The sequence below is a fragment of the Condylura cristata genome, unplaced genomic scaffold (genome assembly GCF_000260355.1).
Source record: "Condylura cristata isolate star-nosed mole 26May11 unplaced genomic scaffold, ConCri1.0 scaffold00020, whole genome shotgun sequence".
Classification (NCBI taxonomy): domain Eukaryota; kingdom Metazoa; phylum Chordata; class Mammalia; order Eulipotyphla; family Talpidae; genus Condylura; species Condylura cristata.
In genome coordinates, this window is record NW_004567121.1 from 37,061,169 (window position 1) to 37,078,110 (window position 16,942).

A 16,942-nucleotide genomic window follows, 5' to 3' on the forward strand; every position below is an offset into this window, starting at 1 on the left:
CTAAATGGTAATACATAAAATGAGATATAGCATGTGCTAGTAAAAAGAATACCATTCATGAAAATTTTGTCTAATCAACCCTTTATTTGAGGTGTGGTGGATTAGCCTAAGCAATTTATTTGGGGTAGGTGTTTGCATCTAAGAAATGATTGTTGGTAGAGAAAAGAATTTTTGAAAGTAATTTAAAGCCATCAGTGTGACTAGGAGCAGTTTCTGTTGGAATGTGTACATTTATTTTCCTTTAGAGTAAGCAGAGTCCCCCAAGGACATACAGAAAGCAGATACTTTTTATTTCTATATAGTCTCCATTGAAGAATCAGATGATCACAGAATGATTAGTATTATTTCTTGTACACAGAATAATTTTATTAGCAACAAAGAGATAGTTTATTGGAGTAAGTATGGATAGATTCATGCATAGTATTAAGTTATTTTGAAGATGGATAAAGATTTTTAAATGTTTGATTAGAGAAGTTTTGCTTAACTTCTGCATCAAAAGTTAAGACCTTTGTCCATTTTACCTCTTGGAGTTGGTCACATGGTTTTGGCTGGATCATTGTTTTGAATTTGAAAGTCCCACGTTCATTTTCAGTTGACATAGGTTACCAATAGAAATATATTTTCCATAGTGTCTTGTATATTTTGAAATTTTATTAATTTACATCGAGGGGTCACATATGTGGAATTGAGAACAGTTTAGCTGAAGCTTTAATAGAGATAGCTCAAACTCATTGGTGATCCTTATTTTGATCCCTGTTGAAATAAGTCCAGTATTTTACATACTCTTATCATGCAACCTTTACGTTGTTTAGGGAGGTACGACTTGGGAGAAATGGGGTAGAAGAAATCAAACAACATCCTTTCTTTAAGAATGATCAGTGGAATTGGGAAAACATAAGAGAGAGTAAGTCAATAAGATATTTCCATTCCGGCACATAAATTGATTTCTCATGAATTAACATGCATGTTTGATAACTATTAATGCTGATTTTTAAAATTGAGAGGTTTCATTTTAAATTTGTTCCATGTTTATAACTAAATATTACCTCAATATCTTAGCAAACTATTAAGTATTTATTAACAGTATTTCATAGTACTTTTTTATAATGTTACACATTAATTTGTGAAGTTCAGTTTTATAGTTGTCAGTGATTTTCAGAATGGTGGAAATACAATCTTAATTTTAATAATTTATAGAAACTTCCCTGATGAAACAAGGGTGAACATAGTAAATTGTATTTACTTTATGTATATTTGACATTATTTCATTTTAAGATTAAGAGATATGTCTATTTAAAGAGTATAGAAAATGGAAGCCCAGAGAATGTACCTGCAAGTTATTGTGATTATAATACCCATAATAATATCATATCCTTTTTCTTGCTTAATTATTCATATCTAGTCTAGCAAGAAATATTTATAAAGTTGAATTCTTTGAAATGATAAAGTGGAAATTGTGTTGGCTAAAACTTTGTATAGTCAGTCATATTAATTATTAATATATAGCGTTAAATGTAAAGGTGGCCTATTGTAATAATGAATAATATATCACAAAACATGTTTTTATTTTGAATGAAATAATTTGAAATAATTTATTTTCTTTTAATAGCGGCAGCACCTGTGGTACCTGAGCTCAGCAGTGACATAGACAGCAGCAATTTCGATGACATTGAAGATGATAAAGGAGATGTAGAAACCTTCCCAATTCCTAAGGCTTTTGTGGGAAATCAGCTGCCATTTATAGGATTTACCTACTATAGAGAAAATTTGTATGTGATTTGTTTTTAGCTTAGCTATAATGATGTGACTTCATGATTGTGAATAATGATAGAATGCATATTAATTTGTTAACTTTTAATTCCTCCCCCCAAAAAAAAACTCCTAGAGTTACTTTTTATTTAATTTCATTTTTGAGTGGTATATGATAATCATTTACAAATAAATGCAAGGCAGTGTTCTGGTTCTTGTGGGGATATAAAGTAAGACCAGGTGACTGCTGTTGAAGGAGCTTGACCATTACGAGGGGTCTGAGAGAATTATATAGTTGTATTAAAGGATAGAATATGATAATTGCCTTAAGAAATGCATCAAAAAAAATCTGAGATGTATCAGAAGAAAAATAAAAGGCACATCTCTTTGGGGGAAGAGGAGGGGGAAGTCAGGAGGACCTCAGGGATGAAGAGGTGGATTTTACCTGAGTTTAAAAATAGGAAAAGGCTTTGAGTAGCAAAGGTGTGGGGAAGTAGGTGAGTGGTAGAGAGATGAGTGGTAGAAGTCTGAAATGTAAACATATTAGGAAGAGAGCAGTGTAGGGTCAGGTTCAAAGGTAGTGTATATTTTACTGTGATTTGACCACTTGGAGCACTTCAAACTGATTTGCTTGCCTGTAAACCCTCCATCTAGTACAGATCTAGCTATCGGTCATTCAGTTAGTGCTGGCTCACTGATGTGAAGATTGGAAAGTAGATTGGTGCTGGAGTTTAGGGGAATGACCATGCTATAGGTCATTTTTGTGCCGTGCTAAGTGACTGGACTTTGACAGGCAGTGAGGAGCCACTGAAGACTTAAATAGTTGAGTGAAGTATTAAAGATGTTGAGAAACTTTTGTTATACCCATAAATGTAATGACCAGAGTGACTAATTTTTACAGTTTTCTCAGGATTAATAGTTTCCTAGAATATGGCATGGGACTTTCATCCTAAAACCAGGAAAGTCCCAGGCAAGTGCAGTTGAGTTGGCATTCTGCAAGTGTAATATTCTAAAAACTATTCTAATGTTAACAAAAATGAGACTATCAGTGCCAGGAGAAGCCCAAGCGAGCTTCTAGGGGTTGAGGAAGAGCCCACCTAAGAGAGAGATTGACAGTGACATACATCTGATGATTTACATATTATTATGAAGTTCAAGAGATGTTACCTTTTAGAAAGAGGTAGTATGTCTCTAAAAGATTTCTATAAAGAATAAAATAGTTACAAGAACTCAAAATGAGATGAGGAGGGGAGGGAATAGAGTTTTGTTTAGTCACTGGTCTCAACAGTGTTGAAGACTAGAACATCTACTAAGAGTGAAAGGAACAGTTTAGATTTTTAAATGATTGAAAATGGTATAAATGTTTAGAGGGGAAAATACTGCTTCATTTAAAATACATTGAAAAGAAAAGAAAGAAGTCTTTGTGGTTGAACTTAATTCTGTGAATAACATGATATTAGCAAATGGATTAAAATAACATATATGAGAATTTATTTCCTGCTTTTCTTCTAGGTTATTAAGTGACTCTCCATCTTCTAGAGAAAATGATACCATACAATCGAGGAAAAATGAAGTATGTTTAAAATTTAAAGTTTTACTACTGTATTTTAGTCACATGTATAAACTTTCACTAATCATATATTTAAAAAGTGGCTTTGATGATACTGTTTGAATCATTAGATAGCATTCCTAGGTCAGCATGCCATTGGAATAACTCACTAAATTTGCCAAGTATCGTTGTGTATGTTGCATTGGGTAATAGGAAAATGATTTGCTCATGACTTTAATGGCAAAAGTGATAGGATAGGTTTATAAATGTCTTTAACACCAGTTAGGAAATTTGTAATTTTAGTACTATAAATCTTAGCACTATAAGAGTGCAGAAATAATAGGGAGATTAAAGTTAATCAGGATGAGTTCGTATGAAGAATGAAGTTTACCAAACACTGTTAACAGTGTTTGGGCTCTGTAATTTGCAGCTGCGCGTAAAGCTAAAGCATGCAGGCACATGCGTGCATCGGTGAGGAACTGAGCATCTCTTTGAAAACTTAAAGCTGTTGATGGAATGATTTTGGTTTTGATGGAATAATTTATGTTTAGGACTTTTCTAAAACATAACAAGCATTTTAATATGTTTTTTTCTTTTGTTTTAAATAGGAAAGTCAAGAGGTATGTTTGTTGTCAGATAAGTTGAAAAACTCAACACTAGCAGTGCTCTTATGCAGTTATATTCCATCTTGCATTTGGAGAGCTACATCTACCAAGGGAGAGAGAAGTCACCAACTTTTGTTTCTATCAAGTATCTCTTTTATCATTGCTTCTTTGGATCTGTTGCTTAAAATACGTATCATGTAATTTTTCTTGTTTTAATTTATCAAGGATATATTATGAAAGCAAGAACTTCTGATTATGTAATAGATAATGAATATGATCAAATTAAGCTAATACAGCCAAAAGTAGTTAAAACTGACTAGTCAGCACAAAGTCTTTTTTTTTTTTTTTCATTAGGGAAACAATATTTTGCTATAGATGTGTGACAAATATAAGGTCTAGTCCTAGAGAGTAAAGTGTGATGAACATGCTCCTTGGACTCTAATGTACTTGGGTTGATGTTAGGCACTATCACTTATTAACTGTGCTGTCTTGGGGCCAGTTACTCGCCTTGATTGGACTTCAGCTTCATTATTGAGTCGATGCAGACCCACCAGGCTCTCTGGATCTTGTTAGGCTTGTGACACAGGAAGTACCTGCCGCTGTAGCTAGCACAGGGAAGGGACTCCAAAGTTAAGTCCTTTATAAAGATGATAATGGTCTGAGAAAGTGTTATTTAGTAACTTCTGTAATTTTAGTTTGTTTAGAGACTGATATAACTAGGGAAAGTTATCAGGGAGCTGACTTGTAATTAGTTAGCAATCATTTATCCAACACAATTATTGATTTGCAACTCTACTAGTACTGTGCCAACATTGTATAGAAAAATGTATAGAAGAGCTTATGTTCTGCTCCCCACTCTGTCTCTGGAGAATCCTCTCAATGCTCCTGCACTTCTGGTCTGCACCCCAGCTCTGTATGCATAAATAAATAAATCTTTAAAAATAAAAAAAGAATAATAATATATTTTGTAGCCTGTTCAGTCAAATATTTTGAATATTTCAGATTTTTTTTTGTTTTATAAGCATAATGGAGACAGTATTTTCAAATAAACTTCATAAATATATTGTTAACAGAGTAGTTGAGGATATCACTTATTAACATAATGGATGTGAAATTGTCATAGAAGAATTCTGCCAAAGCGAGTTTCTCATTCAAGTGTTTACTTACTCCACAGATTTGTCTATTTCTGTGGTAGAGAAAATGCAAGAGATGGAGGGTTTTTTCTTTGTCAGTGAAGTCTCATTAAGATGCTACTACAAGCATTGTTCTATTATAGAGATCATTTTAAGTTGTAAGAAAAAGAAGATAATACTTGTTTTCATTTAAGTCTCCAAATGTTACAATAATAGACTTTTGCTTTTGACAGATTCAGAAAAAATTGTACACATTAGAAGAACATCTTAGCACTGAGATACAAGCCAAAGAGGAACTAGAGCAGAAGTGCAAGTAGGTATCATAGGTAATTAAACATCGTACTTTAAAATGTCTGATAGCACTTTACACAAAGGATAACTGCAAAGTAGGTGATTTTTTTTTTTAAAATTGATGATGTTTTTATTAGAAATTAGGAGTGAGCTATCTTATCTATTATTTCTTTTGAAATTCTTTAGATCTGTTAATACGCGTCTAGAGAAAGTAACAAAGGAACTAGAAGAAGAGGTAAAGTTGTCCTTGCTTTTATTAGCATCTTTGTTCATAAAAAGCTTTGATGCCTGACTTATCTTTAGAGTCTTCTAAATACCATATTGTTGCATGTCTTGACATATGGTTAAACCTGCTACCTTGTAGCATTGATTGACAGGATTAACATTATAAACAGGTTAATAGACTTCATTTTGTTACGTTTTTGCAAATGTGTTAACTTATTATGTGTAGTTCTTTAAAGTAAAAAAATTACATTTTCACTAATACAGCTTTAAAATAGAAGATAGTCAATGTAGTTCTGTATTCTTTCTAGTTGTTCATACATTTTAGGTCCACAGTCTGTATTAAAGATGGTTCAGTGGTATAGAAAGTTTGACTTTCAGTAGTTAACAAATACAGTTTTGATTATTTAACAATATGTGCTAATGTTAAAATATGGAAAACATTTTTAGCTCTTTTTTATCTGCTTAAAATAAATCAGATATTTTTATTTGATTTTTCTATATATTTACCTTTGACATTAACTTTAAACATCTTTTCAGATTACCTTAAGGAAAAATGTGGAATCAGCATTGAGACAATTAGAAAGAGAAAAGGCACTTCTTCAGCACAAAAATGCAGAATATCAGCGGAAAGCTGATCATGACGCAGACAGGAAACGAAATTTGGAAAATGATGGTTTGTAGTGTAGAATGTTAAATACCAAGAAAAAAATTCAATTGTGTGTGTGTGATGTTGAAGCTTGCCACTGACACATTTTTTATCATAGTTAACAGTTTAAAAGATCAACTTGAAGATTTGAAAAAAAGAAACCAGAGCTCTCAAATATCCACTGAGAAAGTGAATGAACTCCAGAGACAAGTAGGTTGACCTCAATTTGTAGTAAGGGTGTTGAACTTAATTTATGATTCCTTGCTAAGATTAGTGTTAATTGGCAATGGTAGAAAAGACTTTGCCTCTCATTTTAGAGGGAAATCCTTAGGAAAATATTTTATGTTAATTAGAAATGGGTTTATAAGTCAAAGTATTTTCTTTATGGACATCTGCTTGTTGTTTGTTTGATTTTTGACTGGAATAACAGCTGGATGAAACCAATGCTTTGCTGAGGACAGAATCTGATACCGCAGCCCGGTTACGAAAAACCCAGGCAGAAAGTTCAAAACAGATTCAGCAGCTGGAATCCAACAATAGAGACTTACAAGATAAAAATTGCCTCCTGGAGACTGCCAAGTTAAAACTTGAAAAGGAATTTATCAATCTTCAGTCAGTTCTAGAGTCTGAAAGGAGGGACCGAACCCATGGATCCGAGATAATTAATGATTTACAAGGTATTAGAGGTTATAAACTTGAATTCATCTTGATGATGAATAATTTGTAAGTAACTCTAAGTTGTAGATCAGTACTGGAGAAGCACGTTTATGAATGTGTCACTCTGTTATGTAAAGTTAGCATATTAGCAATATGTTGACATAAACTTTAAGGAACGAAAGATTTACTTTCAAATGGAGTGAAATATTTTAAGCATCAGCCTACCTCCCATGTAGATTGATTTCCAGTTGAGTTAACTGTATAGCTCTATACCAGCAATTTTAAAACTCTTGCTTATAAATAATACCTCCAAAGTCTGAGGTAACTTTAAAATTTTTTAGCTCCTAAGCTAATATCTATATTTTAAGGCTTACTATTTTTTAAAATGTCACAATTTTAGGTAGACTTTCTGGCCTGGAAGAAGATTTAAAGAATGGCAAATTCTTACTAGCAAAAGTAGAAGTGGAGAAGAGGCAACTACAGGAGAGATTGACTGACTTGGAAAAGGTAAGATATGTTAAACTATGTTTATGTAAGAAAACCTAGAGTTTTACATTGGAAACTTATGCCAAGATAGGGAAATCCATGTTGAAGTATTTTTGTATGGACGCCTGTATATGTAGATTTAGTTGCATAAACTCCCAGGGATTTATATTTGAAGCCTAATTGTGACCATACACAGCAGCCCTTAGTTTGTAAAATGATTATACGAAGGGACTTACTAAAGTGTATAGGAGGATGCATCTCTCTGGGTTCCCAGGAAGACTCAAATTTGACTTTTGCCTGTCTTAACAATGTACTGTGATCATGACTTTTAGCATTGGGAAGTTTTTCTTTAAAAAATGCCACGAGGCAGAGATAATTTCTAGTCTATACAGTTAATGTTTTATTTTCATTAACTTGGTTATTTGTTGAAGCATTTAGTACATAATCTGTGTTAGCAGTATGAAGGATGCAGTCCTTGCCTTTAACGACCATAGAGACGCAAGCCATAATAACGCACACCAGCATAATGTATTCATGCAGTATGGTGAATAGAATGACAAGAGGTGTGAACGCAGAGGTGTGCGATCAACAAATGCCTATTTTGACAGACCGTGACTGGTGGATGTGGTGTAAAGGCACATTCTGAGTGGAGGAGCACAGTATGAGCAAAGGCTCAGGATGGAAAATTTAAAAGATGTAGAGAGTTTATTTAAGCATAAATTGTCCAGTGTTTCTGGAGTTGGGAGTCTACAGATTTTATTCTCTAAAGAGAAAGATAGCAAATAGTTCAGGCTCTACAGTGGCTCCAGGCCAGACAGGCTATACGGTCTGTGTTACGCACTCAGCTCTGCTGTAATCCAGGAAGGAATGGATGTGACTGTGTTCCGTGCATGTTCACAACAGTATGGTCCTTAGGTCACTGTGAGAAATTCAGTGGCCAGAGGGAGGCTCCAGTGCTAGACATGAACTAGATAGTGAAAGATTTAGAATACTTTGTTAAAAAAAACTTAAGTTTCCCTAAGTAATGGACTAGCTACTGGATGTCTTTAAATTGAGTGCTGTTCTTTAGAAGTGCATGCACATGTGGAGGATAGATTTGAAGCAGACAAGAGGCAGGGTGGCTAGTTAAGAGACTTTCACAGTTTAGATAGTGAAGTCTAATAAAGTGGTTGTAAGGATGGAGAAGAAAGGTGAATCTGAGAATAGTTGAAGGAGTTCTGTCTGGCAGCACTAGCTGGTGATATGTGGCTTAAGCTCATCAAGAATGAGTTCCAGGTTGCTAGTTTGTGACAAGAGATAGATAGAGTGCTGCCATTTACTAATAAAGAATAAAGGAAAAACAGCTCTTTGAGAGGCACCGATGCTAAATTAATTTTAGTCTTCTTAAGTTAGAGGTGCTTACAGGACAGCCAAGTAAGCAATAAGCTGTAGTAGTAAAAACTAGAATAATTGGAGAGTCATTGGCACCAGTTGAGGCCGTGTGAGTAGACAAGCCCACCTGGGAGGAGTGGGCAGAGCAGAGCACCCGCTACATGCGTTGTAGCATCTGAAAAAATTAATTTTCATCACTAAAGGGCTTATTTTGGGGGGAAGAAAAAGCCAAGCCTTTGTATTTGGCACAAGCTATAGAAAACAAAAATTAGAAAATATCTTGAGGACATACAGAACATAGACTTGACTTCTTTCGTACATGTTCTGAGTGTATTTTGTCTTCTGGATGGGAAATAAGAATGAATGATAGAGGATGAGTTTGTTTTCTTTTTAAGATACAGCAAAGGGAAATACTAGGTATGTTTTAAAAGTTTGCAAAATTAAGACATAGGAAGAGGAGAGTTGTTACAATGCCGGAAAAGGCCTGCATCAAGGGCAGCTGGGGGAACTCCACAAGTGGCAGTAAAGTTGAGAGCAGGGTGTGGAGAACCAGCTAAGTGAGAGCTCTGTCAGGTGCGTTAAGAAAATAGTTGTAGGGGCAATAGTAAATATAAATGAGATAAAGATCAAAAATGTTGAATTAGATACTGAGAATACCATTTACCATTTTAATGAAATCAAAATCATTTTAATGCAGACCTCAGAATCGTAGAGTGGTGCAGTGGGAGATGGGTACAGTAGGAGCAGGAGAGAGAGAGAGCGAGAGAGAGAGAGAGAGACATCACTTTTACAAGAAGTTTGAGTGCAGAACAGAGGGAAGGTATCCTGAGCTTGTGTGAACAACTTTGTAAGTTTTTGAAATGTGAGCCAGTCTTTTTTTTTTTTTTTAATCTGCCATTTGTAATCTTTAATAGGAAAAGAACAATATGGAGATAGACATGACATACCAACTGAAAGTTACACAGCAAAGCTTAGAACAGGAAGCAGCCGAGCATAAGACTACAAAAGCACGGTTGGCGGATAAGAACAAGATTTACGAGTCTATTGAAGAAGCTAAATCAGAAGCCATGAAGGGTAAGCAGCATTTTGCAGAGAATTGATTCTGTACTTATTTACTCCTTGATTTAAAAAATCTTTGTATTTTATTGTCAAAAATTAGGAACTGTAGGAAAAAAGATACATGGAAGTATAACATGTATTTTTCTTTGCCTTGTGGTGTCAGTCATTTCCGATGGTAAGACTAAACACAAAATATTCAAAGTTTTAGATCAAAGAAAAAATTATATTTCAGGGTATCAGTAGTGACAGGCATTGAGTATATAGTTATACATGGATCTAGTCAAATTTAGGGAATGTGCTTTCTTTGTTACATTTAGTTTGACCACCAATTTATGTCAGAAAATTTTTGCCAATTTATGCAAAATAAAGATTTATTTATTTTTAATATTTATGTATGCATACAGAACTGCGGTACAGGCCATAGGTGCAGGGGCAGTGAGAAGATTCACCAGAGGCAGAGTGGGGAGCAGAACAGGCAGATCTACTGAAATACACTGCTGAGGGGAGCAGTGGACGAGGCAGGAGAGGTCTGCTGCGCCATGTAGGTCAGCTCCCTGGCTGGGAGATCAAACACGTGCTGAAGCAGTTGTGGCTAGCTTCTTGGTGCTGCACTTTATAACCTGTTGTGCTACCAGGGAAGGCCCGCAAAATAAAGATTTAAAAATAGTTGACATAACTAGGATGCAAGTTCACTGACTATTTTGGCCTCTGGCATGAAGATTCCAGTTCAATTGGTCAAAGCTGTATAACACTAATGAATGTTGGGTAAGGGACCAAGTTAACTTTTCCACATACCAGCCAGTACTTTGGGATTGTCTTCAGAGAGGTTTTTACTTTCCAAACTGACTACTTAAATGATAATGGATTTGAAATTCCAAAAGAAATCAAAGTATTCTTGGACCTTCCTTGTGCAGGGGTTAAGACTTAGCACTGCTGAGCTATGGCCAATCACTGCAGCATGAAGTTTGGTCCCTGGCTGGGGAGTAACCCACAGGGCACAGCAGACCTCTCCTGTCTCCCCGCTGCTTCCCTTCACCATTGGATTTCAGTAGTTCTGCCTGTTCTGCTCCCCACTCTGTCTCTGGTGAATCTCTCACCCCCTGTACCTCTGACCTACACCCCAGTTATTTATGCATAGATAAAAATAAATCGTTTAAGAAAGTATCCTTGTAAAAGATGCAGCCAACCTTCTTTTTAACTGAAAACATTGGTTTATACCATTATAGGTTTCATGTGTTTGTCATTTTAAACCAACCTCCGTGTATGCTGACCTCCAGAAATTCAGTTCCACCCTTCACTGAAGAGTTGACCCCTTTTCCCAGGCTTGCACTTTCCCCTATTCCTCCCTTCTGATCCACTAACTTGGTCTTGCACTCAAACAGCTTTTAAACAGGAATTACATTTTACAGCAAGGTTTAATGTTTATGAATAACTTAACAAAAGACTAACCTTTTAATTATTGAATGTGATTAAAATTGGAGGGTGTTAAGATGAGTGTAATGTACTAATAGAGGATGAATGAGTGCTTTATCTGAAAAATCTTAGTAGAAGAGAAGAGAGGATGTTAGTGGGCCATGTTTTTCTTTTCATGGCCCAGAAGATAAAATTTAATTTCTTTATAAAGTAAAACTGAGGTGCAGTAACATGCAAATATTTTTCGTATTTGTAATATGCAAGTCTGACTACCACCCAAAACAACATATAAAATATTTTCATCCCCCTCATGTCTATTATTCTCTGTACCCATGTTCGGGTGACTTGATATTTAAAATGAGTAGATAGGTTTTTCTCTAAACTGATGAAGGTGAACCAACTCAGTATAATAACTGTCATTTTTTTCAAACTAGTTTTTGTAACAGTATAGTGTTTGATGACTCATATTTTTGCACAAATTACAAAAAAAAAATAAGTATGATATTGGGACTCAACACTGAACCTGTAGGCTTTGGTTGTCCCACTGTGTGTCACGTCACACAGTCTTTGACTGCAGTTTGGGCTGCCAGTGAGTCCTTGGTTGGTCGAGCCTGTCTAGTTCCTTAGCCTTTCTGTGCCTTGGTCCCTGTAAAGGAACAATTACTGGGTGCTAGTGAAAGCTACTTGTGTGGTGATTGATCAAAAGTGCTTACAGATGCTGGCTGTTGCTTGTAGTATGTGAAGAGTAGTTTCCTTTCCCAACACTTACGAAGGTAATTCCTTAAAGTCTGAAAATACACAGGTAAGTTTTTTCTAATACAATGTTGTAATAAATGACAGATGTTGAACATTAAGTATGAAGTAGTAGAGGAACCTAGTCAGATTTGAATAGCTTTTCTAATCAGGATATCAAAAAGTAATCCTTTAACAGTAATAACTTATTTAATATGAAAGCTCTTGATTAGACATGAACTTTTGCCTGCTCTTTATTTTGAAATTAAAAAAAAAAAGGCTTTGGAAGTCTTTTTTAATTAATGAGACAAATTATTGTAAATCATTTATAAAATAGACTATAAGCTAAAAAGTAAAAATGAACCACAATCCTAATGAGGATATGTTTTGCATAGTTTTCAGTGTTTTTTGCCCATTTTTTAAACTTTTAAAAAATATTGTGAACATTGTCTTAGTTTGTTAATAAATATGAGCACATACCAAATACTTGCCATACACTAGGCAACATTTAAATAATGCACATATATTAACACAAAATCTTCTAAACATCACTGTACAGGTAAGTGTTGTTATTGTGTTCTAGAGATAAGGAACTGAGCTCCAGAGAGGCTGATAATAGGTCCATCAGATAGAGGTCCAGTGATTGTGAGAGCCAGGGTTTAAATCAGGGAGCTTGGCTCCAGGGTCTTGTCCTTTGTCACCTCCCTGAAGCATAATTCTAATCCTCTTCACAGTGATAGGTTAATATGGAAAGAGCCACTGAGATTGTATTAGCTATCTGGAATTTTTTTTTTTTTTAAGATTTATTTATTTATTCATACAGAACTGGGGTACAGGCCAGAGACTCAGGGGCGGTGAGAGGCTTCACCAGAGACAGAGTGGGGAGCAGAACAGGCAGATGGTCGAAGTACACTGCTGAGGGGAGCAGCGGGCGGGTCAGGAGAGGTCTGCCGCGCCATGTGGTCACCTCCGGGGCAGGCGGGGATCGAACTCATGCAGAAGTGGCTTAAGCTTCTTAGTGCAGTGCTTTAGCCCGCTGCGCCACCAGGGAGGGCCAAAAGAAATTTTTATTTAAAGATATGTCTTAATAAAACCATAAGCAAAGGGAGAATTATTTTACTTCTGTGGGAATGGATGTGATGTGACAGGGTGTGGTAGATTTTCATGCCCTGCAAATGAAATTCCTAAGTTTTGAGGAGTAGCTGACATTTCAAGTACATTAAGAGCATAGGTGAAAAATACTGTATTGGGAATTGGGAAAAGTATATTTAAGGCAGCATTATTTACTGTACTTCTTATTATCACTATGTCATATGTTTGATATGTTTTTTATTTCATGATTTTTCCATTTTGTGACTATAGAAATGGAGAAAAAACTCTTGGAGGAAAGAACTTTAAAACAAAAAGTGGAGAACCTGCTGCTGGAAGCTGAGAAAAGATGCTCTATATTAGACTGCGACCTCAAACAGTCGCAGCAGAAAGTGGACGAGCTCCTTAAACAGAAGGACGCGCTAAACGAGGATGTAAGCAGCAGATTACTGCCAAGTAATGACAAACTAGTCATGAGTCACCTGTTAGGTTTGTTTGTGAAGGTTCAGTTAATGTTTCATAATTAGAACTTCTTCATGAAATAAAATCTGCAGCCTGTTGACTTTACTGAATGTGGATGACATACTAAGTGATCATAATCTTAGAAGTTTTAAAAGTTATTTTTCTCTGAAAGATCACATTTTATTTTGAAAATACAACATGAAAAATTTAAGAAGTATTTTACTGTGACATGAATTAACCATGTCTGTTTACATCATCACATTTGCTTCATGGATAAGAAAACTCAAAGTAATTTACTGATACCAAGTATACAATTTCTTTTAGGTTAGAAACTTGACTTTGAAGATAGAACAGGAAACTCAGAAGCGCTGCCTCACTCAAAATGACTTGAAGATGCAAACTCAGCAAGTTAACACACTAAAAGTGTCTGAAAAACAGTTGAAACAAGAGAATAATCATCTCATGGAAATGAAATTGAGCTTGGAAAAACAGAATGCTGAACTTCGAAAGTAAGTTCATTGACACACCATCTTAATTTTGGCTTATCTGGGAATTTTCTTTTGGCCTTTTTATTTTCTTGGTCATTTTTCTCTCTCTGCACCACTGATATGTTAAGTATTCCTCCTGCTCTCCGGGAGGGTCCTATTTACTCCCCCAGGTTTCCTGCTGCTGTCCCTGTATTGTCGCACAGTGATGGAGTGTTGTATTGGAGCAGAAGGAAATGGAATTTTACTTCATATTTTAAGGCTCCTTACACTGGCTTTTTAGACTTATTTTTTTAGTCTCTCATGTTAAACAGAAATTTGCTAGTTAGAAGGGTCTTTCCGTCTACATAGAGAAATTTAAGAATCATGTCCCCTCATTTATAATGAACAAGTATCAGTAGGCACATGGAAGAAGGCTATGCGACATTAGATGGAAAAGTACTGTGGCAATTAGTATTGATTTTAGAGATACTTCCATTAAACAAGGCTAAAAATAACTTTTCTTAAATACCTCAAATATCAGCTTTTTAAAGTCACATCGCTTTTACAAGCTATTAAACAAGGGCTTTGCTGAAAGTAAACTTATCTGCTGATAGTTGAGAACTTGACCTTTCCTATGCGATCAGTCATAATAGATTCTTAAAACACCAGACAGTGTTTTTATGGGCTGTATTGCACCATTCAACTCATTAAAAAAAAGAGCAGTGGGACAAGAGACTGTAGATGGTTTGAACAGAAGTTCATTATTATTTCTAGAGAAATTATTCTAGGTTCATGTCCCATCCCCTCTGAAGTTGATTAAAAGTAGTGCTTTAGGCCCTCCCTGGTGGTTGGTGGTGCAGTGGGTTAAAGCACAGCACTATGAAGCTAAAGCCACTTCAGCATGAGTTCAATCCCCAGCCCTGGAGGTGACCCACAGGGTGCGGCAGACCTCTCCTGACCTGCCCGCTGCTCCCCTCAGCAGTGTGCTCTATTGATCTCCCTGTTCTACTCCCCACTCTGTCTCTGGTGAACCTTCTTACTGCCCCTGTACCTCTGGCCTATACCCCAGTTCTGTATGCATACATAAATAAATTTTTTTTTAAAGCATTGCTTTAAAAAAAGAAAAGAGATTGCTTATTGAGGAAGAATTTATTTCCATAATGCAGTAAAATTATCATTTCAACATTTGTACTTTTTTGAGGTCAGTAAGATACAAAAATTTAACTCTGCATCTTTGAAACCAACAAGTTTCCTGTCTAAATTATTGATACTTTTCTTGCCTTTTGTTATTCAGAAATAACAATCGTCATTTCTTTTTTTTTTCCTAAATGATTTATTTATGTATACAGAACTGGGGAACAGGTCAGAGGTACAGAGGCAGTGAAAGGATTCACTAGAGTCATAGTGGGGAGCAGAACAGGCAGATTGATGAAGTACACTGCTGATGGAGCAGTGGCTGGCAGGTCAGGAGAAGTCTGCTGCCACCCTGTGGGTCACCTCCAGGGCAGGAATCGAACTCACACCAAGCAGCCATCGCCAGCTTCCCAGTGCTGCGCTTTAATCTGTTGGCACCACCAGGGAGGGTCCAGAATCATCATTTCTTAATAATAAAATATGAAAGTAATACAGATAAATGGCTTCGATTGATAACTTCCTTTTTAATCCAGAATTTGAGAGCCAATGAATAAACAAAGCAGCCAAATTATGTTATTTGGGAATGAGCATAAATGTCTTGATAGACAAATTGAGGGTAGCATGATGAAACTATTTGTTCTGAGTCTGTCAAAAGATCACATTTTAAATATCAAGCAATATTCAAATGCTTCTCATTGTAAAGTATTCAGAACCTTATTAAAGGTTCTTTAAGTGTTGCTGGGTTTACAGTGTGTGCGGTTTATTTAAAAAACCTTTGATTCACTGTCCCCACAGAGAACGTCAAGATGCAGACGGGCAAACGAAAGAGCTCCAAGATCAGCTTGAGGCAGAGCAGTATTTCTCAGTAAGCTCCAGATTCCTTAAGTTGAAAGTTACTGCAGATTTTTTTTCATTCTTGCGGCAGAATCAGGACCTCCTGGTTTTAGAACAGGTTCTTATAATAGATCCTTTCTGAAGTTGATTAAAAGCATTGCTTTAAAAAAAATAAAACTGCTTATTGAGGAAGAATCTATTCCTATAATGAAAGTAATAAAATTGTTGTTTCAATATTTGTTCTTTTCTGAGATCAGTAAGATACAGAAATTCAGTTTTATTTAATTGAGTACAACAGAATTTTCTTGTCTGAATTAATGCTTTCCTTGCCTCTTTATTTATCCTACTCATCTGTGTCATTTAGTAAAAATATTTCACTGTAATATGTAGTTGAAAATGACGCTTGTAAGTTACTAGTTGTTCAGTTGATTATCACAAAAACTCATCACTGTTTTCTTAGGGCTTCAGTGTAACTCAGTGTTATGAATATATTATTATATATTCAACTTGACTTATGTCAGGATAGATTTGGGATAGAGAAATAATCTAGTGATACTGATGACAATGATGATAAATATTTGTGCTATATTTTGCTCTTTAGACTCTGTATAAAACACAGGTTAAGGAACTTAAGGAAGAATGTGAAGAAAAAACCAAACTTTGTAAAGAATTACAGCAGAAGAAACAGGAATTACAGGATGAAAGGTACGGACCAGATCTTTATCTCCTTGAGCCACAGCCTGTGCTCCCTGCTTTTAGGAAACGTGTGAATGAAGCGAATTAGACAAAATCTTTAATTTCATAGGAAAAGTCAGGCATAAAAATAATATATCTTTTGAATGTAGGGACTCATTGGCTGCCCAGCTGGAGATCACCTTGACCAAAGCTGATTCTGAGCAGTTGGCTCGTTCAATTGCTGAAGAACAGTATTCTGACTTAGAAAAAGAGAAGATCATGAAAGAGCTAGAGATCAAAGAGATGATGGCCAGACACAGGCAGGAGCTCACGGAGAAGGAGGCTACAGTTGCGTCTGTAAGTCA

General features: G+C 35.7%; 1 protein-coding gene across 1 annotated transcript in view; it reads left to right on the top strand.

Annotated features, from left to right (window-relative positions):
• ROCK2 (Rho-associated, coiled-coil containing protein kinase 2) overlaps positions 1-16,942 on the top strand; it is a 64,759-nt gene that overhangs the window by 28,667 nt on the left and 19,150 nt on the right. Inside the window, exons 5-20 of the mRNA XM_012727432.1 lie at positions 813-904; positions 1,610-1,769; positions 3,262-3,322; positions 3,907-3,918; positions 5,270-5,349; positions 5,514-5,562; positions 6,090-6,225; positions 6,317-6,408; positions 6,629-6,875; positions 7,256-7,362; positions 9,627-9,786; positions 13,279-13,439; positions 13,792-13,976; positions 15,864-15,933; positions 16,504-16,607; positions 16,748-16,934. Coding sequence (XP_012582886.1) covers positions 813-904; positions 1,610-1,769; positions 3,262-3,322; positions 3,907-3,918; positions 5,270-5,349; positions 5,514-5,562; positions 6,090-6,225; positions 6,317-6,408; positions 6,629-6,875; positions 7,256-7,362; positions 9,627-9,786; positions 13,279-13,439; positions 13,792-13,976; positions 15,864-15,933; positions 16,504-16,607; positions 16,748-16,934 — 1,903 coding nt within the window. The remainder of the gene's footprint in view (positions 1-812; positions 905-1,609; positions 1,770-3,261; positions 3,323-3,906; positions 3,919-5,269; positions 5,350-5,513; positions 5,563-6,089; positions 6,226-6,316; positions 6,409-6,628; positions 6,876-7,255; positions 7,363-9,626; positions 9,787-13,278; positions 13,440-13,791; positions 13,977-15,863; positions 15,934-16,503; positions 16,608-16,747; positions 16,935-16,942) is intronic.